The sequence below is a fragment of the Melanerpes formicivorus genome, unplaced genomic scaffold, assembly GCF_026170545.1.
Source record: "Melanerpes formicivorus ecotype bairdi unplaced genomic scaffold, bMelFor1.0.p_v2 SCAF_54, whole genome shotgun sequence".
NCBI lineage: Eukaryota > Metazoa > Chordata > Aves > Piciformes > Picidae > Melanerpes > Melanerpes formicivorus.
The window spans coordinates 3708532-3735509 of record NW_027142406.1 but is presented as its reverse complement, the minus strand read 5'-3'; the positions used below and the strand labels follow the sequence as shown (position 1 = coordinate 3735509).

The window sequence follows — 26978 nt, the reverse complement described above, 5'->3', positions numbered from 1 at the left end:
AAATTCTTCATAGAAAGAGAGATTGGCCATTGGAATGTGCTGCCCAGGGAGGTGGTGGAGTCACCATCCCTGGAGGTGTTCAAGAAGAGTCTGGATGAGGCACTTGGAGCCATGGTTTAGTTGATGAGATGGTGTTGGGTGACAGGTTGGACTGGATGACCTCGAAAGTCTTTTCCAACCTGGTTAATTCTGTATTCTGTGCTTCATAAAATTTAAGGAATACTGCAGACAATGAACTGCTTGCTCTAAACAAGCTTTGAGATTCAGTAGGGAACTGGCAAATAAAGAGTAATTGACAGGTGTAAAGGCTTGCTGTAAAGAACCAGGTGCCTGGATAAGTGCTGGCTGGAGCACAGAAGGTGGCCTAGGCTTTATGTGAGCTTTAAGTAAAACAAATATGTATATTTTGCTTTGTCAGCTTGACATCTCTTTTGTAACTCTGTTTTGTTCCCACTCCTAAAAGTCCATTTGAAAGCACTTTATCTTAAATGGCTTTTATTCTGCCCTCTGTTCAAGCTTGTCACAGCTTCTACAAAAAAAGTTTTGCTGACAGCTGAACTTAGTCAAAGTTATTGCACAGGCAGTAAACTCTGCCAGGGTAGGGGCTCTAAATGCAGGGGAATATTTCACAAGGACACAAGGAAGATGCCAGGTTTATAGCCTGACTCCTGAAAGAAGTGCTCTCTGAAAGATCAGTTTTTCACTAAGCCTTGAGCTGTGCCAATTTGGGCTAATGTGCATCATTGGGACTGCAAATAATTGGGGCATTCCCACTGGCATGCCAAAAGAATCACAGAATTGTCAGGGTTGGATGGCACCTCAAGGATCAGCCAGCTCCAACCCCCCTGCCATGGGCAGGGGCACCTCACACTACAGCAGGCTGCTCACAGCCACATCCAGCCTGGCTGCAAACACCTCCAGGGATGAGGCTTCCACCACCTCCCTGGGCAACCTGTGCCAGTCTCTCACCACCCTCATGGGGAACAACTTCTTCCTAACAGCCAATCTGAATCTACCCATTTCTAGTTTTGTTCCATTCCCCCCGCCCCCAGTCCTATCCCTCCCTGACACCCTCAAAAGTCCCTCCTCAACTTTCCTGTAGCCCCCTTCAGATACTGGAAGGCCACAATGAGGTCTCCTCAGAGCCTTCTCTTCTCCAGACTGAACAGCCCCAACTCTCTCAGTCTGTCCTCATAGCAGAGCAGCTCCAGCCCTCTGCTCATCCTCCTGGCCCTTCTCTGAACATCTTCCAGCACCTCCAGATCCTTCCTGTAACAGAGGCTCCAGACCTAGATGCAAATACTCCAGGTGGGGTCTCACCAGAGCAGAGTGGAGGGGGAGAATCACCTCCCTGGCCCTTCTGGCTGTGCTAGTATGCTGGTAATGGTATAATGCTCATGCAACTCCTACTGCATGCAGCCTCAGAATTATTTGATGCATCAAATAAAGCTTGTTAGTGGGATTTCAAAAGGGTGACTGTAATGATGGAAATTTATACAACACATTACCAAGATGAAAATGTGCACTTCATGTTGTCCATGCCTCAGTTACACTTGTGCAATTTTTTGGTTTGAAGAGACAAAATGGATGTAAAACACAGCACAGGGAGTTCCACCTCACAGATTCCTTGCTGGGGAACAGTTCACAATAGAAAGTGAAGCATAGAAGGTGCTCTGCCCTGGTGAGGCCCCACCTGGAATATTGCATCCAGTGCTGGGCTGCCCAGTTCAAGAGGGACAGGGATCTGCTGGAGAGAGTCCAAGGGAGGGCTGCCAGGATGCTGAAGGGACTGGAGCACTGCCTGGTGAGGAGAAGCTGAGAGCCCTGGGGCTGGTTAGTCTGGAGAGGAGAAGACTGAGAGGGGACCTGATCAATGTCTATCAATAGCTGAGAGCTGGAGGACAGGAAGGAAGGGACAGGCTCTGCTCAGTTGCACCTTGTGATAGGACAAGAGGCAATGTACGTAAACTCTGGCACAGCAAGTTCCACTTCAAGATGAGGAAGAACTTCGTTACTGTGAGGGTCATAGAGCACTGGAGCAGGCTGCCCAGAGAGGTTGTGGAGTCTCCTTGTCTGGAGCCTTTCCAGCCCTGTCTGGATGTGTTCCTGTGTGACCTGTGCTGGATTCTATGCTCCTGCTCTGTCAGGGGGGTTGGACTGGAATATCTCCAGGGGTCCCTTCCAACCCCTAAGATCCTGATTCTTTCCCAGTAGATAACCCAGTCACCATGTACACTGTGCTTCAGTGACAAATTAGCCACTTTTTGTGCCAAGTCATGCCCAGTAGGAATAACAGATAGGATCCTAGCCTAAAGCAGTAAGCACAGTAATCTGTGTGATCTCTGGAATGAAAAGTAAGTGTGAGAGGCTTTCTCACAAGATCTTCTGAAGAAGAGAAGAATGTTGTTAGGATTAATAGAGTGGCAAGCAAAGGAAGGAAAGAAAATTGTAGACTGATGGAGGGAGCTAATTTCCAGCTATGAGATCTGATGCATCCTGTGGAACGGTTTCCAAAGGAAAGCAATGGGGTTGTCATTCCTAGGGGCACTTACAGACACAAGCAGGCAGCAAAATGCATGATACAATTTACTCCAGATAGCATTAGTACAGCACTGGAATGGAAGTGAGATAAGTACCCTCATGAAAAAATTCCCATGCCTGACTTCATGTCTGTGTGTTGTGACTTTGCTTATTCTTAATTTTCCTGTGGAAGACTGAACTGCTTTCTGAACAACTGAACACATTTCATTTGCCTTTTAAGAAACACAAGTGACAGTCTCACTATTTCAGCTGTTAACCTTTATCATTGCTCTCCCCCAGCACACATCCAACCAGCTTCTGCTTTCCCTGGTACGCAGTGGAAAAGTTCCTTGTCGATGTCATAGAATCAACCAGGTTGGAAAAGACCTCAGAGATCATCAAGTCCAACCTATAACCTAATACCTAACACCTCCTGACAACTAAACCATGGCTCCAAGTGCCACATCTAATCCTCTTTTGAACACCTCCAGGGATGGGGACTCCACCACCTCCCTGGGCAGCACATTCCAATGGACAATTACTCTTTCTGGGAAGAACTTGCTCCTCAATTCCTCCTCTCAATTTCTCCTCTCTTCCCTCAGTCCCTGTCAGTTGTAATGCAACTTGGGCACATGTTCCTGATCTGCTTTGCGTTATCTTGTGCACAGTAGGAGGTGGTAGGTATCTTCCTCATGAGGAGATCATTATTCATATATATGGACTGGGTGATCCTGAGGGTCTTTTCCAACCCTGCATGTTTCTGTCATTCTGTATGTACTAATGAGAAGAGGGATAAGGCTTGGGGAAGTGTGGCTGGAGAGCTGTCTGGAAGAAAGGGACCTGGGGGTTCAACTTCAATAGGAGCCAGCAGTGTGCCCAGGTGGCCAAGAAAGCCAAAGGCATCCTGGCTGGGATCAGCAGTGCTGTGTCCAGCAGGAGCAGGGAGGGGATTGTCCCCTGGCACTCAGCTCTGGGGAGGCCACACCTCCAGTGTTGTGTCCAGTTTTGGGCAGCTCAATCCAAGAGAGATGTGGAGGTGCTGGAGCCAGGGCAGAGGAGGGCAAGGAAGCTGGGAAGGGCCTGGAGAAGAAATCTGATGGAGAGCAACTGAAGGAGCTGGGGATGGTTAGTTTGGAAAAGAGGAGGCTGAGGGGAGACCTCCTGGCTCTCTACAGCTACCTGAAAGGAGGCTGTGCAGAGGTTGGTGCTGGTCTCTTCTCCCAGGTGATTAGTGACAGAAGAAGAGGGAATGGCCTCAAGCTGCCACTGGGGAGGTTCAGACTGGACATTAGGAAAGCTTTTTTCAGTGCAAGAGTGGTCAGGCATTGGAATGTGCTGCCCAGGGAGGTGGTGGAGTCCCCAAGCCTGGCTGTGTTTGCAGGTGGTTTGGCTGTGGTGCTTGGGGCTGTGGTTTAGGGGTGAGCCTTGTAGAGTAGGGTTCTGGGTTGGCCTTGGTGATCCTGAGGACCTCATCCAACCTGAATGTTTCTGTGACTCTGTGACACCTCATACATTTGACTTCTGTGATGCCTATATTATTTCCAGGAACAGGACACCAGAGTGCGAGCCAGCAGAGAGAAACTCACTTTGAATTGTATAATTATGTAAAGACTCAGTAATGATTCTGGTTTCTGGCATTCAGGTTTAATCTCTTGCCAAATGCTTGATGCTGTGTAAACAAAAAGACATATTTATCAGATTTGAAGCAGTTTGTGGTTGGGGTATTATTTAAATAGGATTACTTCTTTAGCAGATAATCCACTGAAGTGAATTTCACCAGAAGCTGATACCTCTTGAGACCTATCTGCACTTCTCTGTGGATCCTCCATGATTTGGGTAGGCTGGGAAAATGCAGAATTTTCCTGAGCAAAACAGTTTTTGGAGGGGACCAGCACATGGAGGGAAACCAAGCATTTCCATTCACAGGCTTTCAGGATGTTAGGTGTTGGAAGGGACGGCAGGAGATCTTCCAGTCCAACCCCCCTGCCAGAGCAGGACCACAGAATTCAGCACAGGTCACACAGGAACACATCCAGATGGGGCTGGAAAGGCTCCAGAGAAGGAGACTGCACAACCTCTCTGGGCAGCCTCTTCCAGGGCTCTGTCACCCTTACAGTCAAGAAGTTCTTCCTCATGTTGAGGTGGAACCTCCTGTGCTGGAGTTTACATCCATTGCCCCTTGTCCTACCCCAGGGCATGAGTGAGCAGAGCCTGTCCCTTCTTGACATCAGCCCTCAGATATCTATAGACATTGAATAAATCCCCTCTCAGTCTTCTTCTCTCCAGACTAATAATACAAGGAAAAGTATACAAAGTCTGCCACAAAGCATACCCTGCCATTTCTAAACATGTTTCTAAATCCCCTCTCAGTCTTCTCCTCTTTCCATCTAAACAGCTCCAGGTCTCTCAGCCTTTCCTCACCATGCAGTGCTCCAGTCCCTTCCTCATCTCTGTAGCCCTGTGTTGATCTGTCTCCAGCATATCCCTGTCCCTCTTGACCTGGGGAGCCCAGACCTGGATGCAATGTTCCAGGTGGGGCCTCAGTAGGGCAGAGTAGAGGGGGAGGAGAACCTCCCTGGCTCTGCTGGACACACTCCTCTCAATGCACCCCAGCATCCCATTGGCCTTCTTGGCCACCAGGGCACATTGCTGTCCCATGCAGAACTTGTTGTCCACCAGCACTCCCAGGTCCTTCTCCTTGGGGCTGCTCTCCAGCAGATCACCTCCTGACCTGTGCTGCTGCAGTTCATTCTTCCTTCCCAGGTGCAGGACCTGCACCTATCCTTGTTGACCCTCCTCAGGTTCCTCTCTGCCCAGCTCTCTGTTGGTCCAGGTCTTGCTGAATGGCTGCACAGCCTTCAGGTGTCTCAGCCAAGCCTCCCAGTTTAGTATCATCAGCAAAATTGCTCAGCACTCTGTCTTTCTGTGTGTCCCCTCATTAATGTCCTTGATAAAGGTGTTGAACAGGACCGAACCCAGCACTGATCCCCGGGGGATTCCAATGGTTACAGCTCTCCTGCTGGACTTGGCAGCATTGACCAAGTTCTTCACAGAGAGAGTTGTTAGCCATTGGAATGTGCTGCCCAGGGAGGTGGTGGAGTCACCATCCCTGGAGGTGTTCAAGAGGGGATTGGATGTGGCACTTGGTGCCATGGTCTAGTCATGAGGTCTGTGGTGACAGTTTAGACTTGATGATCTTTGAGGTCTCTTCCAACCTTAGTGATACTGTGATACTGTGTAAATGTTACTTGTGGAAGTGTTTGAAACTTTGTGTTTTCTTAATAAAGACTGCTGGAGAGCAGTCAGCACAGGGTTTGATAAGAAAGGGTTAAGATGAAGACTTTTGCAGCTGGAGAACACAAGACATTACCTACAGGGGCCTACAAGAAGGCTGGGGAGGGACTGCTCAGGATCTCAGGTAGTGATAGGACTAGGGGGAATGGAATGAAGCTGGAGGTGGGGAGATTCAGGCTGGAGGTGAGGAGGAAGTTCTTCCCCATGAGAGTGGTGAAGCCCTGGAATGGGTTGTCCAGGGAGGTGGTTGGGGCCCTGTCCCTGGAGGTGTTTAAGCCCAGGCTGGCTGAGGCTCTGGCCAGGCTGATGTAGTGTGGGGTGTCCCTGCCCATGGCAGGGGGGTTGGAACTAGCTGATCCTTGTGGTCCCTTCCAACCCTGACTGATACTATGATCCTATGAAGTGCATTCATATTTGTCCTACTTAGAGCCCAGTTCACTAATGACTATTTTACATGCAGGTCTGAGGAAGTGTGAGATATTCATAGTATCATAGTATCAGCTAAGTGCTGAGCACTGCTTTGGAGAGCAGCCTTGCCATTTGGCCAATGAAGTTTCCTTGTGAGTGACTGAAGGCACAGCTCTGTAAGAAGCTGAGAAGAATTGTTATTCCTCTGCACCAGCAGGGGAAATGAATGCTTTCCTTCATGGTTGGAGCTCCCCTAACAAGGGCGAAAGGGCTGGCGTCTGAGCACAGCAAAGAGTTGGCATTTTGTGGCTTGGTGATGCATAGACATTCAAAACGTGTGCATTATTCATCTGCTGGAAGAACTTGCTCAGTTTTGCCCTCCTTTTTTTTTTTTTCCCCAGCTGTTTATAGTCCATTACGCTCTGCCACAGCTGTGGTGACATTGTGGCAACTGTGAATGTTCAGTATCACAGTATCACTAAGGTTGGAAGAGACCTCAAAGATCATCCAGTCCAACCTGTCACCACAGACCTCATGACTAGACCATGGCACTAAGTGCCACATCCAATCCCTTCTTGAACACCTCCAGGGATGGGGACTCCACCACCTCCCTGGGCAGCACATTCCAATGGCTAACAACTCTCTCAGTGAAGAACTTTCTCCTCACTTCCAGCCTAAACCTCCCCTGGCGCAGCTTGAGACTGTGTCCCCTTGTTCTGGTGCTGCTTGCCTGGGAGAAGAGACCAACCCCTTCCTGGCTACAACCTCCCTTCAGGGAGTTGTAGACAGCAAGAAGGTCTCCCCTGAGCCTCCTCTTCTCTAGGCTAAGCAACCCCAGCTCCCTCAGCCTCTCCTCACAGGGCTGTGCTCCAGACCCCTTCCCAGCTTTCTTGCCCTTCTCTGGACATGTTCAAGTGTCTCAGTGTCCTTCTTAAACTGAGGGGCCCAGAACTGGACACAGGACTCGAGGTGTGGCCTAACCAATGCAGAGTACAGGGCAGAATGACTTCCCTGCTCCTGCTGGCCACACTCTTCCTAATGCAGGCCAGGATGCCATTGGCCTTCTTGGCTACCTGGGCACACTGCCGGCTCATGTTCAGCTGCTGTCAATCAGCACCCCCAGGTCCCTCTCTGTTTGGGAGCTCTCAGCCACTCTGACCCCAGCCTGTAGCTCTGCATGGGGTTCCTGTGGCCAAAGTGCAGCCCCTGGCACTTGGACTTGTTGAATGCCATCCTGTTGAACTCTGCCCATCTGTCCAGTCTGTCGAGGTCCCTCTGCAGAGCCCTTCTGCCCTCTAACTGACTAACATCTGCTCCAGGATCTTAATTTGCTCCCAGCTGTTTGTGTGGTTTAAAAGCCAACCTTAAAGGCATCCTTAAAAGCACCCTCCTTTCCCAGGGAAAAACACATTCCCTGAGGGGGTTTCTTTTTCATTGTTGTTGTTAACAGTTCTAAGGATAAAAGTTGCAGCAGGTTCAAAACATTTGTGCCACATCTCCCCTCGGCAGCCCAAATAAAACTCTCTCTGTTCCCTGCTTCCCCAGCAAATTTCAGTGTGATTTATTGATTCAAGTGTAGTCAGTAGTTCAGTTGTAAAGCTTATCAGAGTTTTAGGACTTCCATTTACTTTTGTAAGCTTGAATTATTTAAAATCAACAGCAACAACAACAACAAAAGTCTCAGTGGAGTCCACTTGGAGTCCTGTGTCCACTTGGAGTCCTGTGTCCACTTGGAGTCTAGCTGGAGTCCAGTTGGAGTCCTGTATCTTGTGGAATCCCTCAGGGGTCAGTACTGGGACCAGAGCTGTTCAATACATTCATCAACCACCTGGATGAGGGCACAGAGAGCACTGCCAGCAGGTTTGCTGATGGCACCAGGCTGGGTGGAGTGGCTGACACAGGAGGGTTGTGCTGCCATTCAGCCAGAGCTGGACAGGCTGAGAGCTGGGCAGGGAGAAACTGAATGAAATTCAACAAGAGCAAGGTGAGAGTCTTGCACCTGGGAAAGAACAACCCCATGGAGCAGTACAGGTTGGGGTCTGACCTGCTAGAGAGCAGTGAAGGGGAAATGGACCTGGGGGTACTAGTGGGTGGAAGGTTGATCATGATCCAGCAATGTGCTCTTGTGGTCAGGAAGGCCAATGGCATCCTGGGGTGGATTAGAAGGGCTGTAGGCAGTAAGTCAGAGAGGTTCTCCTCCCCTTCTACTCTGCTCTGGTGAGGCCACATCTTGAATCTTGTGTCCAGTTCTGGGCCCCTGAGTTCAAGAAGAACCTCAGGGAATTGCTGGAGAGAGTCCAGCACAGAGCCACAAAAATCATGAAGGGAGTGGAACATCTTCCTTGTGAGGAGAGCCTGAGGGAGCTGAGGGCTCTGTAGCTTGGAGAGGAGGAGCCTGAGAGGTGACCTCATCCATGTTGCTAAAGATGTGCAGGGTATCACAGTATCACTAAGGTTGGAAGAGACTTCGAGGATCATTGAGTCCAGATGAGTGCCCAGAGGCTGGAGCCAGGCTCTGCTGGGTGCTGCCCAATGCCAGCACAAGGGGCAGTGGTGGAAGCTGAGGCAGAGGAAGTTCCATGGAAACAGAAGGGAAAATTTTTTTCCCTGTGAGGGTGACAGAGCCCTGGAAGAGGCTGCCCAGGGTGGTTGTGGAGTTTCCCTCCCTGGAGATACTCCAAACCTGCCTGGATGTGTTCCTGTGTGATCTGCTCCAGGTGCTCCTGCTCTGGCAGGGGGGTTGGGCTGGATAAACTTTTGAGGTCCCTTCCAGGCCCTAACGTTCTGTGATCCTGTCAAGAGCTGGGTAGTTATCTTCTTACTGTGATTCATTTAGAGCTGGTGTTGGAATCTTTCTACTGCCTGTGACTACTGCTGGTTGTATTTGTTGGAGTATTGCAGGAATATTCAGAGTTGTTTGGTCAGTTCTCATTCAGAAGTGTTTGGTCATTAAGTTCAGGGAGAAAGATTTGTTCACTGTCTTTAGCAGAAGTTTTCTCACCTGGAAGCTGTAGAGCAGTGTGATGGCCAAGCTCCAGCTCCCTTCTCAATGTTTTTTTCTGTCCCATTGCTGTGGATCAACCTGAAAATCCCATTCTCTAGAATTTGATACAGCTCAGAGAAAATATTGCTGCATTTTTACCTTAAACAAGCGGAATGTAGGAGATGAGCCCACGCAGGATGAGGGACATTTCTCTAGAGTGGCCCTGATGACTTTTTAGTGGCTGGGCTGCTCACAGGGGTGCAGAAGGACTCTTGAGTTAAGATTCCCTCTCCTCCCTGATCTGGGGCAGCGTTTGGAACCGATTGTAAAGGAGATAGCTTTAATCTGTTTTACTTTGTATGACACACCTCAGGTGTTGGTCAGAGCACGCAAGCAAGACTGAGTGATTGTGCAGCTGGGAGTCTGGGTACTCGTCTGTGACTGTGAGACTGAGGCTCAAGTCCTTGCTCCAGTAAATATTTGAGCTGTCTTGTAGAATGGAAAATCTTTAACAGAAAGTCTGAGTTTAGAAGGGAGTAAGGTGTGGCAGAAGTGGTGGTAAAACTTCTGCTGAGGCTGTGTAAGCCTTCCTCAGTATCAGAGCTCATCGGTGGGTATGTGGCAGGTAATGATAGGACTGGGGGGAATGGAACAAAAGTAGAAAGGGGTAGATTCAGATTGGATGTTAGGAAGAGGTTGTTCCCCATGAGGGTGGTGAGACACTGGCGCAGGCTGCCCAGGGAGGTGGTGGAAGCCTCATCCCTGGAGGTTTTTGCAGCCAGGCTGGATGTGGCTGTGAGCAACCTGCTGTAGTGTGAGGTGTCCCTGGCCATGGCAGGGGGGTTGGAACTGGCTGATCCTTGAGGTCCCTTCCAACCCTGACAATTCTGTGATTCTATGATTAAAGGGTTGACTGGAGAACTGTGTAATCATCTGCAATGTTGCTACTCTGGCAGCATTTGGCTCTTGTTGCTGTCTGGGTGAGAACAAGGCCAAGTGCCTGCCATCTCGGCTGGTTTAAATACTGTCCCAAGGCAGTAACTTTAGTAACAGAGACCTGATAACTGAACCTATAGGCTGGGGCGTATCCAAACGTGGCCAGGGGCACACACAGTTCACAGGTGTGTTACAAAGTTAATCACAGGTGCTACACATTTGCCTGGACCATCGAGACTGCAGGAAGTGTCCAGGTTAGCACGCTGGCAGGTGTTTAGCCCCTTGCCTGGGATAGGGCATGCTTTGGGCTTTGACCCTTCAGGACAGTTTCAGAGTGAGGAATGTTTGAGGAACACCTCACATGTCACTTGCTCTAGCTGTGAAGTCACAGGATCATAGCATCCTGGAATCAATAAGGTTGGAAAAGACCAAGAGATCATCAAGTCCAACCTATCACCCAACACCTCATGACTAACTAAACCATGGCTCCAAGTGCCACATCCAATCCCCTCTTGAACACCTCCAGGGACGGTGACTCCACCACCTCCCTGGGCAGCACATTCCAATGGCCAATTACTCTTTCTGGAAAGAACCTGCAGACTAAACTTCCCCTGGCACAGCTTGAGACTGTGTCCTCTTGTTCTGGTGCTGCTTGCCTGGGAGAAGAGACCAGACCCCTCCCCAGCTTTGTTGCCCTTCTCTGGACACCTTCCAGCAACTCAACATCTTTCCTAAACTGAGGAGCCCAGAAGTGGACACAGGACTCCAGGTGTGGCCTAACCAGTGCTGAGCACAGGGCAGAATGACCTCCCTGCTCCTGCTGGCCACACTGTTCCTGGTGCAGGCCAGGATGCCATTGGCCTTTTTGGCCACCTGGGCACACTGCAGGCTCATGTTCTGCCTACTTAGGAGCTACATGATCCAACTGCCCTGAGGAGAGAGACTTGGGGGTGCTGGGGGAGGAGAAGCTCAACAGGAGCTCTCAGTGTGCACTTGCAGCCCAGGAAGCCAACCAGAGCCTGGGCTGCATCAGGAGAAGTGTGGCCAGCAGGGCAAGGGAGGTGATTCTCCCCCTCTGCTCAGCTCTGCTGAGACCCCACCTGGAGTACTGCCTCCAGTTCTGGAGCCCCTATGACAAGAGGGATCTGGAGGTGCTGGAAGGTATCCAGAGAAGGGCCAGGAGGATGATCAGAGGGCTGGAGCACCTCTCCTATGAGGACAGACTGAAGGAGCTGGGGCTGTTCAGTCTGGAGAAGAGAAGGTTCCGAGGCAACCTCATTGTGGCCTTCCAGTATCTGAAGGGGTTCTACAGGAAGGCTGGGGAGGGACTGCTCAGGTAGTGATAGGACTAGGGGGAGTGGAATGAAGCTGGAGGTGGGGAGATTCAGGCTGGAGGTGAGGAGGAGGGTCTTCCCCATGAGAGTGGTGAAGCCCTGGAATGGGTTGTCCAGGGAGGTGGTTGGGGCCCTGTCCCTGGAGGTGTTTAAGGCCAGGCTGGATGTGGCTCTGGCCAGGCTGATGTAGTGTGGGGTGTCCCTGCCCACGGCAGGGGGGTTGGAACTAGCTGATCCTTGTGGTCCCTTCCAACCCTGACTGATACTATGACACTAATTCTAGGAAGTTCTAAATTCAGCTCTTCCATGGCTAAAGAACAGCTCATCCTCTCATAAGCAAGCCTCTGAAGAATGAAAATGAACCACTGAAAGAAGGAAACTGTTCTCCCTCATAATGCCTTCATATCTACTTTTGAAAAGAAAAAAGTACAAATTTAATATAGCTTCCAAGCTCCTCAATATTAAAACAATTCCCCTGCAATTGAAAGCCCTCAGTTACCAGCTTGGTGCCACGTTATTTCCCCTGCTCCCAGAAGAATACAGGTTTCTGCAGAAGAGAAGCAGGTATGAGTGGTGATGCAGAGCTGAGGATGAGCTGTGGTGTGGGAGAGACAAGATATGACAGTGAAGGATCATCACATTTCCTCTCCTCATAGAAGTGCAGCTGCTGAGTCGTTCTGTAGCTGTTCTCAGTGGGAAAAGGCTTCCCCTTCAGAGCTGACAGGATGTCGTTGTGCTTAGTTGCTTCCTGGTGCTGCACAGGGTTTGAACACATTTCTTGGATTCAGCACTGGAGCAGGCTGCCCAGAGTGGTTGTGGAGTCTCCTTCTCGGGAGACTTTCCAACCCCACCTGGATGCATTCCTGTGAGGACTACCCTGGGTGATCCTGCTTTGGGAGGGGGGTTGGACCTGAGGATCTCTGGAGGTCTCTTCTAAGCTCTGGTGTTCTGTGATTCTATGAGTAGTTACCACCTGGACATGCAGCAGTAGCTGTGAAGGAAACATCACAGAATCACAGTATCAACCCGGTTGGAAAAGACCTCAGAAATCATCAAGTCCAACCTATTACCTAATACCTAACACCTCCTGACAACTAAACCATGGCTCCAAGTGCCACATCCAAGCCTTTTTTGAACACCTCCAGTGATGGTGACTCCACCACCTCCATGGGCAGCACATTCCAATAGCCAACCTCTCTTTCTGGAAAGCACTTTCTCCTCACATTGAGCCTAAACTTCCCCTGGCACAGTTTGAGACTGTGTCCTCTTGTTCTGGTGCTGCTTGCCTGGGAGAAGAGACCAACCCCCACCTGGCTACAACCTCCCTTTAGGGAGTTGTAGAGAGCAATAAGGTCTCCCCTGAGCCTCCTCTTCTCCAGGCTAAGCAACCCCAGCTCCCTCAGCCTCTCCTCACAGGGCTGTGCTCCAGACCCCTCCCCAGCCTCGTTGCCGTGCTCTGGATACTTTCAGGTATCTCAGTGTCCTTCCTCATCCTCTAACTCATTGTGAAGGCTTGAAAGAGGAAGTGCTCTTAGGCTTTACCTCATCTGTGAACAACATCTTTGTGTCAGTAGCATTTACAGCCACCTCAAGAGACGTGCGAATGCTTCAGTGGCCATTAACCATCTGATACATTGAATGCACAGACTTGACTGTTGAGGCTTGCTTTCTCTTGCCTCATACATGGGATGATTTAAAGGGTACTAAACTGACTACAGCAAATACCTAAAGATTTCCTATGGTCATTTTGCCAGCACAGTACCAAGCACTTCAGATCACAGGCTCACAGGATGTTAGGGGTGGGAAGGGACCTTCAGAGATCTTCCAGTCCAACCCCCCTGCCGGAGCAGGATCACAGAATCCAGCACAGGTCACACAGGAACACATCCAGACAGGGCTGGAAAGGCTCCAGAGAACGAGACTCCACAACCTCCCTGGGCAGCCTGCTCCAGGGCTCTGGCACCCTCACAGTGAAGAAGTTCTTCCTCATGTTGAGGGGGAACCTCCTGTGCTGGAGTTTCCGTCCATTGCCCCTTGTCCTACCCCAGGGCACAAGTGAGCAGAAGCTGTGCCTTCCTTCTTGACATCCATGTGCAGATGTATCTATCCACGTTCTCCAGTGTATGGTCTTCGTGGGGTCGCATTGCTGTTGGTTTGTTATGATGTGTATTGAGTCCTCAGCCTTGGACAGAGGCCCTGCTTGTGTGGTACTAGCAACACACAATATAAATGGGTCACAACTTGGTTCCTGTCTCAAAGAATGAATCATTCAGTTACAGGCCAGAGATGCCACCAGGTTAAAAATAGGCAGGAAAGTGCTAAATGCTGTTTATCTGCCTCACAGTCAATAGATAAAGGCAATAAGCCTACAGGGATAGCTGTAAGCAGTAGGACTACTTGCTTGTCCAGTTGATCATTATCTTTGCAGTCTTTAATCATAAGAATTGTGTGCAGAGCTTTGAAGGGATGATGTGTGAGCTGCTGTTACCTGAGGGAGGGCTATGAGAAGGATGGAGGGAGACTGCAAAGGCACAGGACAGGGACAATGGCTTCAAACTAGAGAAGAGCAGCTTTAGATTGGATGTTAGGAGCAGGGTTTTTACCATGAGGGTGGTGGAACACTGGAACAGGTTGCCCAGGGAGGTGGTTGAGGCCCCATGCCTGGAGATATTCAAGGTGAGGCTGGACAGGGCTCTGGGCAACCTGATCTAGCTGGGGATGTCCCTGCTGACTGCAGAGGGGGTTGGACTGGATGACCTTGGAAGGTCCCTTTCAACCCAGACCATTCTATGTTTCTGTGGTCTTTGTCCTTTGAACAATGTAGTCTCAAAGCAATTGCAGTTCATTTTACTGTAGGAAAAAAAAGCAGTTACTTGCTGCGTTTTCATCAAGACACATGGCTATAAAATGATAATTTGCAGTCTTCCTCCTTTCCTCCCTTCCTCCCTTCCTCCCATCCTCCCTTCCTTCCTCCCATCCTCCCATCCTCCCTTCCTTCCTCCCATCCTCCCTTCCTTCCTCCCATCCTCCCTCCCTTCCTCCCATCCTCCCTTCCTTCCTCCCATCCTCCCTTCCTTCCTCCCTTCCTCCCTTCCTCCCTTCCTCCCATCCTCCCTTCCTTCCTCCCATCCTCCCTTCCTTCCTCCCATCCTCCCTTCCTTCCTCCCATCCTCCCTTCCTTCCTCCCATCCTCCCTTCCTTCCTCCCTTCCTCCCTTCCTCCCTCCCTCCCTCTCTCCCTTCCTCCCTCCCTTCCTCCCTCCCTTTCCTTGTTGTGTTTGTGCATCCACACAACAGAGTCCATTGGGCAGGTACCATTTTAAAAGCCCAGAAGCTCTTCTAGTCACTTCTTTCTGAGACCTGGTTTGAAATTGTTTTATGCTGACCCAACTCCTTACCTTGCTTGTGCAAAAGCAGACTGCTCTCTTTTGAGGCAAGTTTCTAAAGGGGGCTGAGAGACTGCAGGATATAAATGCTGTAATCAGCAAGGAAGGCTCAGCATGTCAAGGGTGTCAGCTGAAAAGCAAAACTCCTTCTCCAGATGTTTTTCTGGTTCTCCTTGATGTGAGGATGCTATACCAGATCCTGCAGCCTTTGATTGCTTTACCCATTGATCAGGTTTTGAGCATGCATTCGTGGGTGCCTTGCAACTGGAAGGCAAGCCCGCAGATGAAAGGGTTCTGCTAATTGTTTAAAGTGTTTGAACACTTGATTAAAGGACAGGCAAGTCCAAAGCCTAATTTGTCTGATTGATTTCTTGTTGTTGAAATACTGAAATGCATAATGCTATTTCTTCTCTTTTATTCCTGTTTCTTTCCTGAGCCTATGGCTTGCCCTTTTTAAAGCTATGTAAGTGGTGATTTCCCACACCCCCCCCCTCCCCCATCATCATTCTTCTCTTCAGAGGGAGGTAGAAGTGACTCAGTTTCTGCCTAAATCTGCCTTTGGCTGCTGACTCATCTGCTCATCCCACTGTAGTGGTCTCTTCTGCACTGAGGTTGATCAGGAGATGTTCCAGCTAGCCTTCTGTTTAGACACAGGCTGTCACAGTTCCCGTCTTCAGCCGTAAATGTGCCTGGCCTATTTGGCAATACTCTCCTGATGTTTCCCCCAGTCAGTCCTTCTGTCAAAAAAGGAACCACCTGCTGAGTGATCCCAAAGGAAAAAGAATGCATCTCTGCAGCTGGACTATTCAAAAGCTCCTGGAAGCCTTTCACTCCTGAACAGGGATGATGGTCCCTTTCTCACTCCAGTCTCTGACAGGGGAAGCTTCTTACCATGAGAAAACAGGAAATGTTTCTGATTATGTTACAGCTAAAAAGGCCTTTGTATGTCAAGCTTATCATCAACTAAGAGTTACCTTGGATTTGATTCTTCCCTCATCCTTTTCAGCTCTGCTAGTCAGAGCTTTGTCATGGAGTTTAAAGGTGACATTGAGTCAGCATTCAGAGATCATAGAATCAATAGGGTTGGAAAAGACCTCAGAGATCATCAAGTCCAACCCAACACCTCATGAATAAACCATGGCTCCAAGTGCCACATCCAATCCCTTTTTGAACACCTCCAGGGACAGGGACTCCACCACCTCCCTGGGCAGCACATTCCAATGGCCAGTCTCTCTTGCTGGGATGAATTTCTTCCTCACCTTCAGCCTAAACCTCCCTTGGCACAGCTTGAGACTGTGTCCTCTTGTTCTGGTGCTGGTTGCCTGGGAGAAGAGGCCAAGCCCCACCTGGCTACAACCTCCCTTCAGGGAGTTGTAGAGAGCAAGAAGGTCTCCCCTGAGCCTCCTCTTCTCCAGGCTAAGCAACCCCAGCTCCCTCAGCCTCTCCTCACAGGGCTGTGCTCCAGACCTCTCCCCAGCCTCAGTGCCCTTCTCTGGACACATTCAAGTGTCTCAATGTCCTTAAATTGAGGAGCCCAGAACTGGACACAGGACTGAAGGTGTGGCCTAAGCAGTGCTGAATACAGCGCAGAATGACTTCCTTGCTCCTGCTGGCCACACTATACAGACCAGGATGCCATTGGCCTTCTTGGCCACCTGGGCTCACTGTTGGCTCAAGTTCAGCTACTGTCAACCAGTCCCCCCAGGTCCCTTTCTGCCTGGCTGCTCTCTGTCCCCAGCCTGTAGCATTCATCTGGCTCTCAGCAGCTCTTGTGCTCTGCATTCCTAGCTCCCACAGTACTTGGGTAAAGATTGCATTGCAGTTAACATTATATTTAACCAGTAACTGGAAGTGTTGCTTGTTTCCATTTAGATGAGAGTCCTTACACAAAGTCTGCAAACCAGGCAAAGGCACCTGATGGAGCATTGTCTGTGAGGAGACAGAGTATTCCAGGTAAGACTTGCTTTGCTTTTTATAACACCTAACTCCTCTGTGACCAGAAAGGTGATACTCATCAAAATTCAACTAGTTATAAAAAGCAAATTGGTGGCAGTTAGTACCAAGCAACTTTATAAGGAAGCTTCCATGGGAGGTGTAAGGTGGTCCTACAGCTGAGTTACCTCAAGCTTTTGCTGTGAAGAGCATCCCTGTGTCTCTTCCTTTTGCAGCAGATGTCTGACATTGATCCCCAAAGCCTTTCATCAGAGGCTCACGTATTTTCAGGCTCTGTGAGATCTGTTCTTTCATACCTGGTTTTGATGGTTTAGGGAGACTGCCTCCTATTTTCCACAGCTGATCAGACAGGCTCAGAAATCTGGCAGGACAACACTCTGATCAGAGTTCTCATCTTCAGGTGATACTCTGCCTTGTCTTTTCTGCCATCTCATCACACAGAGCTGGACCACTAGATCAGTGGTTGAAAGGAAGTGATCTTCAGACCTGTGTGTCTTAATTATCTCAAGTCTGCAAAACATGCCCCTGAAAAGCAAGATTTGTGCAGATTATGCAGCAAGCCAAAGGGATATTCACAGCAAGTGAAATTTTAGACATCTTTTAGTGACAGTGAATGAGCACTGACAAAGGGTGAGCGCAGGTGGAGTAACTGGTGCTGCCAGTCTCACCTTGAGCATGGTAGCCTCTTACTCAAAGGGAAGGTGATTTGCAGTGGAAATCAGAAACTGTAGGTCGTGTCACACACCTTCTAACAACTAATGTCAGTATTCTCTGCACTCCATGTGATTGTTGTTGCACAGTCACACAACCCACAGGGAGGCTACAGATGGAGGGGACAGAGCTTAGACCTTTACTACTGCCAGGCTCAGATCTCCTCCCAAGAGCTGTATTTTTCCCAAAGGCCAGAGTACCTGTTTTGTAGATGCTTTGTGTACATCACAAAGGATAATCAGAGGGCTGGCAGAGAGAGAATGGAGAAAGAGAGCAGGAGAGATATTTATCATCCTTCTTTGATGGTGGCAGGTGGAGGAGAGACATTCAGGGCTGCTGCCTCCAGCCTAAGATGTCCCTGGTGATGTTCCCCCTCAGTAAGCTGGCATAGTCCAAGGCTTTTATTATGTTCCTGGTTCATTCATCATAGCTCCACCTGGCTCACATCAATAATGCACAAGTGGATTGCCAGGGGGACCTTGGTGTGTCTGCAGGGGTTGGGCTGAGCATCCTCCACACCTCTTTGCCATCCACTGCCCACCACACCTCCTGAGCAGGTGCTGTGGCAGTGAGCAGAGGTGACACACCAGGCAGGCAATTCAGGATGATCTTATCTTTGTTGAGACACTCTCAGTTCTTCAGGTAATCACCACGATGACAAGCTGATTTACGTGTTCAAGAGAGGGTTTTCTCAACTACTTTGAGGCCAGCAGTACTACAGCCACTTCTGCTTGAGTGCAGGGTTGTGCCTCTGACAGTGCCTCTCTACAGCTACCTGAAGGGAGGTTGTAGCAAGGGGGAGGTTGGTCTCTTCTCCCAGGCACCCAGCACCAGAACAAGAGGACACAGTCTTAAACTGTGCCAGGGGAAGTTTAGGCTCAAGGTGAGGAGAAAGTTCTTCCCAGCAAGAGAGATTGGCCCTTGGGATGTGCTGCCCAGGGAGGTGGTGGAGTCAACCATCCCTGGAGGTGTTCAAAAAAGGCTTAGATGTAGCACTTGGAGCCATGGTTTAGTTGTCAGGAGGTATTAAATATTTGGTATCAGGTAATAGGTTGGACTTGATGATCTCTGAGGTCTTTTCCAACCTGGCTGATTCTGTGTGTATGATTCTGTGTGTGTATGTAGGTCAGCTCCAAATAGCTTTTGAAGTGGAAGGTAAGATGCAGTGAACCTGGTACATTAATTCTCATAAACCTGGATGGAGGCTTGTCAACTGGAGTTACTGTCAATAATCCTCACATGGAGAGCATACAGTGTATGGAAAGCATCCATTTCTATTCCCCCCAGATGGTATGCCTGATAAAACATCACATTCCTCAAGTGCTGTTCCTTCAAGCTTGAAGCATGAGAGTGCCTTTGACAGCATAGCTGTCTCATCCACTTGATGCTCTGTCATTCCTGAGACGTGGACAGCAGATGTCCTAATACCGAGGAATGCTCTTGCCACTGAATCAGCCAAGGGAAAACTTGGGGCTTTTAGCAAGTTAAATGATCTTCTGCTGAGCTCTGTGCAACAGAGAACAGCCAATGGAAAAAAAGAATGCTTGTAAAAATACCTATCCAGGATGTGTGATGCAAAGAATGGAATGGAATGGAATGGAATGGAATGGAATGGAATGGAATGGAATGGAATGGAATGGAATGGAATGGAATTAACTAGGTTGGAGAAGACCTTCAAGATCGAGTCCAACCTATCACCCAAAACCATCTAAGCAACTAAACCATGGCACTAAGCGCCTCATCCAGGCTCTTCCTAAACACCTCCAGGGATGGTGACTCCACCACCTCCCTGGGCAGCACATTCCAGTGGCCAATCTCTCTTCCTGGGAAGAATGTCTTGCTAACATCCAGCCTAAACCTACCCTGGCTAAGATTGAGACTGTGTCCTCTTGTTCTGGTGCTGCTTGCCTGGGAGAAGAGACCAACCCCCACCTGGCTACAACCTCCCTTCAGGTAGCTGTAGACAGCAAGAAGGTCTCCCCTGAGCCTCCTCTTCTCCAGGCTAAGCAACCCCAGCTCCCTCAGCCTCTCTTCCCAGGGCTGTGCTCCAGACCTCTCCCCAGCTTTGTTGCCCTTCTCTGGACACCTTCCAGCACATAGTGTAGGGTGAGGTTATCTTCCTGTGTCTGCTGAATGTTCCATCTTGTGACATTTCCATTCTCTTTCAAGGATTCCAGTGCTCCTTCCTTTGGCCAGACATCAAAAAGGGGAACTTTCCTTGCTGTGAGGCTTGAAACTACTCTGCCAACAGCTATAACCCCCCAAGAGGTTGTTTCTCTCCTTCCATGTGAGATGTATATTGAAAGTGCAGTATTGATGAGCACAAAGTGAATACACAGCAATCAGTACCATAATTCTATAGAGGCTACATGGAGCTCAGGCTTGGTTTATTTTACAGGGGGAGGAAAAAAAACCCCACTGAAATAATCATTTCATAATTAAACTCAAATGAGCACATACTGTGAGATCAGAGCAATGAGTTTAATTCCTTTCATCCCCAGAAGCAGGGAATGGATTAAGCACCTCTCTGGAGCAGAACTTGCTTGCTTAAGATGCAGAATGCATAATTCATGTGATGAGACTGCATGTTATATTTATCATGGTCTTCACGTGGCACAAACTCAACAAGCAACAGATCCTCGCAAAGGGGTTTATGGAACCGTGGAAATTGGTGAATGCAAACTGCTGTTTGAAACCTGGACTTGATTTTGCAGGTGTGCAGGTGCTTAGTTACAGTTGTATGTACATGGTTGTCTCAAACACTATTAACTTTACAGTAAGAATTGCTTAACATACAAGGGAGGCTTCAGGCAGTGCCAGCGTGGTGAGCAGCCTGCAGAGTAAGAAACAAAAAGATGTTCTCTGTTGGGCTTTTCAATTTAGGCTACGGACCAGAATAGAATGAAATCTCATTGCTACTGAGGCCATGTAGTGGGCTGCAGAAGCCAAGGGGATGTCTGCTGTGCCTCATTCAGGAAACTATCACTGTCAGAATGGTATTTAGATACAAAAATGTGGTTCAAAATTCACAGATCACACACACAGGATGTTAGGGGTTGGAAAGGACCTCTAGATCTTCCAAGTCCAACCCCCCTGCCAGAGCAGGACCATAGAAGCAAGCACAGGTCACACAGGAATGCATCCAGATGGGTCTTGAAAGTCTACAGAGGAGACAAATCCACAACCTCTCTGGGCAACCTGTTCCAGTGCTCTGGGACCCTTACAGTAAAGAAGTTCTTCCTCATGCTAAGGTAGAACCTCCTGTGCTGGAGTTGACATCCATTGCTCCTTGTCCTATCCCAGGGTGCAACTGAACAGAGCCTGTCCCCTCCCTAACCTCTAACCCTGACACCCATCCCCCAGATATTAATAAACATTTATTAAATCCCCTCTCAGTCTTTTCTTCTCCAGACTAAAAAGCCCCAGATAAGACCCTGCTCTCAGAACCAGGGATGCAGCTAAACATCTCTCATAGTAAAATGAAGTATTTGATACTCACTGGTTAGCTACACTTCTTAGCCAGCAGTGTGCCCAGGTGGCCAAGTAGGACAATGGCATCCTGGCCTGGATCAGGAATAGTGTAGCCAGGAGCAGGGAGGTCATTCTGCCCTGGACTCCGCACTGGTTAGGCCACACCTTGAGTCCTGTGTCCAGTTCTGGGCCCCTCAGTTTAGGAAAGATGTTGAGGTGCTGGAAGGTGCCCAGAGAAGGGCAACAAAGCTGGGGAGGGGTCTGGAGCACAGCCCTGTGAGGAGAGGCTGAGGGAGTTGGGATTGCTTAGCCTGGAGAAGAGGAGGCTCAGGGGAGACCTTCTTGCTCTCTACAACTCCCTGAAGGGAGGTTGTAGCCAGGTGGGGGTTGGTCTCTTCTCCCAGGCAACCAGCACCAGAACAAGAGGACACAATCTCAAGTTTTGCCAGGGGAGTCTTAGGCTGGATGTGAGGAGTAAATTCTTCCCAGCAAGAGAGATTGGCCATTGGAATGTGCTGCCCAGGGAGGTGGTGGAGTCACCATCCCTGGAGGTGTTTAGGAAGAAACTTGATGGGGTGCTTGGTGCCATGGTTTAGTTGATGAGATGGTGTTAGGTGATAGGTTGGACTCGATGATCTCAAAGGTCTCTTCCAACCTGGTCTGGTCTGGTCTGGTCTATTCTATTCTATTCTATTCTATTCTATTCTATTCTATTCTATTCTATTCTAACCACCTGAAGTCCTACCTATAGATGGCCACAGTTCCTATCGAGTTCCTGGGCTGAGGTTTCCTCCTGGCTTGCCCAGGGTCTGAAGGAGTGCCCAGCTGAGGGGAAGCATTGGGTCAATAGCACCTGAGTCACTGCGTTGTTCTCGCGATTGCTTATTCTTGCAGGAGCTTTCAAATGGGGCATCAAACATTCCAGCTCCACTGATACAATGCCAAGAGCTGACCACACTGTTAAAGAGGCACTTCCAGGGAAAAAAAGGAAAAGCCACCCAAAAATGCTGTAAATGTGAAGCTGCAAATATTTCATATAGTCTGCAAGGAAAGTTTCATTTTGTTCTGAATCCAGATCTGTGTGCTTTGTGTTCAGTCTTAGAAGGCCCTGGTTTAAAATCAAAATAATGGGTCCAGAGAAGGGCCCTGAGGATGAGCAGAGACCTGGAGCACCTTTCCTATCAGGACAGGCTGAGAGAGTTGGGGTTGTTCAGTTTGGAGAAGAGAAGGCTCCCAGGAGACCTTAATGTGGCCTTCCAGTATCTGAAGGGGGCTACAAGAAAGCTGGGGAGGGACTTTTGAGGGTGTCAGGGAGGGATAGGACTGGGGGAAATGGAACAAAACTAGAAGTGGGTAGATTCAGATTGGATGTCAGGAAGAAGTTGTTCCCCATGAGGGTGGTGAGAGCCTGGCACAGGTTGCCCAGGGAGGTGGTGGAAGCCTCATCCCTGGAGGTTTTTGCAGCCAGGCTGGATGTGGCTGTGAGCAACCTGCTGTAGTGTGAAATTCTGTGATTCTGTGAGTCTGTGTCCCTGCCCATGGCAGGGGGCTTGGAACTGGATGATCCTCGAGGTGCCTTCCAACCCTGACAATTCTATGACTCTAAGGCTTCAGTAGCTCTCCTCTCTTGCTAGTGAAAGTCCTCGTGTGCAGAACAGAGCTTTGACACTGATGTGGTACTTGGTTTTATAAAGATGTGGCAGTGGGGAAGCTGATGTAGTGTGAGGTATCCCTGCCAAGGCCAGTGGGCTTGGAACTGGATGATCCTTGAGGTCCCTTCCAACCCTGACAGTTCTGTGACTCAATATTCAAAAACCCCTGCAGTCTTTGAAGAGTCAAAATGTTTCAGCTTCTCAGTGTTCTATTTGTGTTGGTTGGAATCATTACCAAGTTTCAGTTCAATTCTGCAAATAGCTATGGTGGAAAACAAAGGTCTATTTTTCTGTCCTTCTCCCCCCCACTTTTTAGAATAGAATAGAATTAACCAGGTTGGAATAGACCTTTGAGATCATCCAGTCCAACCTATCACCCAACACCATCTCATCAACTAAACCATGGCACCAAGTGCCTCATCCAGGCTCTTCCTACCTCCAGGGATGGGGATTGCACCACCTCCCTGGGCAGCACATTCCAATGGCCATTCTCTCTCTCTGGGAATTTCTTGCTCACCTCCAGCCTAAACCTCCCCTGGCACAGCTTGAGACTGTGTCCTCTTGTTCTGGTGCTGCTTGCCTGGGAGAAGAGACCAACCCCCACCTGGTTTCAGGTAGTTTTTCCTAAGGAAAAGCTAATTTGTCTCTAATCTACTTGACATTAAAATTAAACAATCCAAAGATCCTTACTTTTGACTTCATGACTCAGATGTCTGCACTATGGAAGACAACTGACAACCTCAAGTTCTATTGCCTGAAGTGATCAAGGGCTTAAAAGAACTCTAGTGCAAACTGTAGTCTGGGGCAGCTATTTGAATCATCTTCCAATTCAGAGATTTGCTGTAGCTAAGAGGATTGCAGCCTTGTAGCTGTCTCCCTCCTAAATACATTCTTGCTCATAAAACTGGTGCCAAATAATGAGGGCACAGAGTGGGAGGAATCTTTCCTCAAGCAGAGGAGATTTCCCTGGGACAGAAGAATAACAGAAATGGCTCCTCAGCTTAAGAAGGATGTTGAGTTGCTGGAAGGAGTCCAGAGGAGGGCAACAAAGCTGGGGAGGGGTCTGGAGCACAGCCCTGTGAGGAGAGGCTGAGGGAGCTGGGGTTGCTTAGCCTGGAGAAGAGGAGGCTCAGGGGAGACCTTCTTGCTCTCTACAACTCCCTGAAGGGAGGTTGTAGGCAGGTGGGAGCTGGTCTCTTCTCCCAGGCAAGCAGCACCAGAACAAGAGGACACAATCTCAAGCTGTGCCAGGGGAGGTTTAGGCTGGAGGTGAAGAAGAAATTCTTCCCAGAGAGAGAGACTGGCCATTGGAATTTGCTGCCCAGGGAGGTGGTGGAATCACCACTGCAAGTGTTTACAAGGAGACTGGCTGAGGCACTTGGTGCCATGATTTAGTTGATGAGATGGTGTTGGGTGATAGTTTGGACTTGATGATCTCTGAGGTCTTTCCCAACCTGGTTAATTCTTTATTCTGCAGTTTGTGAAGTTTGAATAACACAGCTGACGGCCTTCTGCCCTGCTCACTGCACCTAGAAAGAGTTCCTTGAAGATTGGGTTTAGTCCACTGTTGTTTTACCTCAGACATAGCCCCTGTGCTTCAGATTGTGCCTCACAGAATGTTAGAGGTTGGAAGGGATCTCAAGAGATCATCCAGTCCAACCTCCCTGCCAGAAGCAAGATCACCCAGGGTAGGCCAAACAGGAATGCATGCAGGTGGGTTTTGAATGTCTCCAGAGAAGAAGGCTTTCCTAAGTCTCGTTCTATCTACCTCCTACTCCCTGGTGATACATGATACCCAGGCAATCAGCACCAGAACAAGAGGACACAGTCTCAAGCTGTGCCAGGAGGAGGTTTAGGCTGGAGGTGAGGAGAAAGTTCTTCCCAGAAAGAAGAGTTGACTATTGGAATGTGCTGCCCAGTGAGGTGGTGGAGTCACTGTCCCTGGATGTATGCAAAAAAGCCTTGGATGTGGCACTTGGAGCCATGGTTTAGTTGTCAGGAGGTGTTAGGTATTAGGCAATATGTTGGACTTGATGATCTCTGAGGTCTTCTCCAACCTGGTTGATTCTATGATCTTCTGAAACTGTATTTGTGGTGAGGGTGCATGCCAACCCTTACAGAGAAGAGCAAGGAGGATCAAATCTAGATGTTAGAAATCATTCCCTTGGCATTTTCTCTGCCATGGGTAGTCTGTGTTTCTCTCTAACCAGTTCTTTTCATTGTTTGTTGCTGGCAGTTTCTGTGTGCAGTTGCAGGGAGGTACTGAGAGGTCAGTTGTTAAAATAGGTCACTCTGCTCTGAAGGAAACCCATCGAGACTTGGAAGGCTGCAATTCAAGTGGCCACATTTCTCAGCTCCCTTGTGCAGGCATGAATATTGTGCTTTCTTTCCACACTCCCCTGATTCTTTGAAGCATGCTCTACCATACAGATTTCCTATTTCAGCTCAGTGTTTGATCTCAAAGACAGGGCGAGCCATCAAACTGGAGGGAAGCAGACTGAAATGTGCAGCCCTGAGGGCACACAATCATGGTATCAAGAAGGTTGGGAAAGACCTCAAAGATCATCAAGTCCAACCTGCCACCCAACACCTCATGACTACTAAACCATAGCACCAAGTGCCACCTCCAATCCCCTCTTGAACACCTCCAGGGATGGTGACTCCACCACCTCCCTGGGCAGCACATTCCAATGGCCAATCTCTCTTGCTGGGAAGAACTTTCTCCTCACCTCCAGCCTAAACCTCCCCTGGCACAGCTTGAGACTTTGTCCTCTTGTTCTGATGCTGGTTGCCTGAGAGAAGAGACCAACCCCCACCTGGCTACAACCACCATCCTCTGCAGTATCTCAAGCTCTGCTATTGCTGCTGTTGGCAATTTTTACAGCTTCATTTTTGGGGAGTTTGGTGACAAAATTGTAATGCAAAAAGAAATGAATCATAGAATCACAGAACTGTCAGGCTTGGAAGGGACCTCAAGGATCATCCAGTTCCAACCCCCTGTTAGGAGCAGGGACACCTCACACTACATCAGGTTGCTCAGAGCCACATCCAGCCTGGCCTTAAAATCCTCCAGGGAAGTTTTGTCAAACATCTGTTTAGAGTAGGCTGACTGTTGAACTACTGAACTGCAAGGGAGCAGCTGCAAATCAAAGACCCTTAAAATGCCTTGCAAGGATAATATTTACAGGGCTGAAACTAAAAAAAATAATTACTGTGTGATGTACTGTCTTCAGTAATTGGTCAGGACACAAAATGTTCCTGGGAGAAGTCATGAAGTACGAAGTCATTGCAATAAAAACAATAATTAATGTCCTGGGAATTTTGGGGGCTCTGAAATGTCTAAATACACAATGTGTATGTCAGTAGGAAGCAGTAAGGCAGTTTTCTTCTGATCCTTGGCTCTGAACACATGCAGATGCTGCTTAGCTGTTTACAATACCACAAAGGTATGCCTCTTTTTTTCCCCCCTTCTCCCTGATCCACATCCTGCTGTGCAGAATGCCTTCATATTCTCTCTCAGGCTACACCAAATGTCCCTTTCCTGAGGGGTTTGTCCACTGCCCTCGACTAACAAACTCAAATGTAGATCAACCGGCACCAGAACAAGAGGACACAGTCTCAAGCTGTGCCAGGGGAGGTTTAGGCCAGAGGTGAGGTGAAAGTTCTTCCCAGAAAGAAGAATTGGCCATTGGAATGTGCTGCCCAGGGAGGTGGTGGAGTCACCATCCCTGGAGGTGTTCCAAAAAGGACTGGACATGGCACTTGAAGCTGTGGTTTAGTTGTCATGAGGTGTTGGGTGACAGGTTGGACTTGATGATCTTTGAGGTCTTTTCCAACCTGGTTGATTCCATGATTCTGATGTGATGCAAGGATCCCAGTTTCATTGAATGACTCTGCTCAAGAGGGAAGATGGCTCCCAGTTTTTTCTTGCTGCAGCTCAGCTGTTCGCGTCAGAGCCATCTTCACAGTGGCTGACAAATGTGGCAGACAGTTGATCCAGTGGGCAGATGTTTACCTATGCAGAACCATACCTCCAGAGGCAGGGCTCTTTTTTATCCTTGTCAAGACAGCAGGTGTTCAAAAAGAGCTGTTCTCATGCATGCAGTGCACTTGGTGCAATTCCTTCAGACCTCTGAGTCAAGTAAAGGTATAGAATAAGATAGGATAGAATAAGATAGGATAGAATAGGATAAGATAGGACAGGATAGGATAAGATAGGATAGGATAGGATAGAATAAGATAGGATAGGATAAGATAGAATAAGATAGGATAGGATAAGATAGGATAGGATAAGATAGAATTAAGATAGGATAGGATAGAATAAGATAGGA

General features: G+C 48.9%; 1 protein-coding gene across 3 annotated transcripts in view; it reads left to right on the top strand.

Moving 5' to 3' along the window:
• The window catches only part of GRIP1 (glutamate receptor interacting protein 1), a 310370-nt gene that overhangs the window by 140264 nt on the left and 143128 nt on the right, over positions 1 to 26978 (top strand). For all 3 annotated transcript variants that reach the window (XM_068160947.1, XM_068160945.1, XM_068160948.1), the window contains exon 2: positions 16733 to 16813. In XM_068160947.1, coding sequence (XP_068017048.1) covers positions 16733 to 16813 — 81 coding nt within the window. The remainder of the gene's footprint in view (positions 1 to 16732; positions 16814 to 26978) is intronic.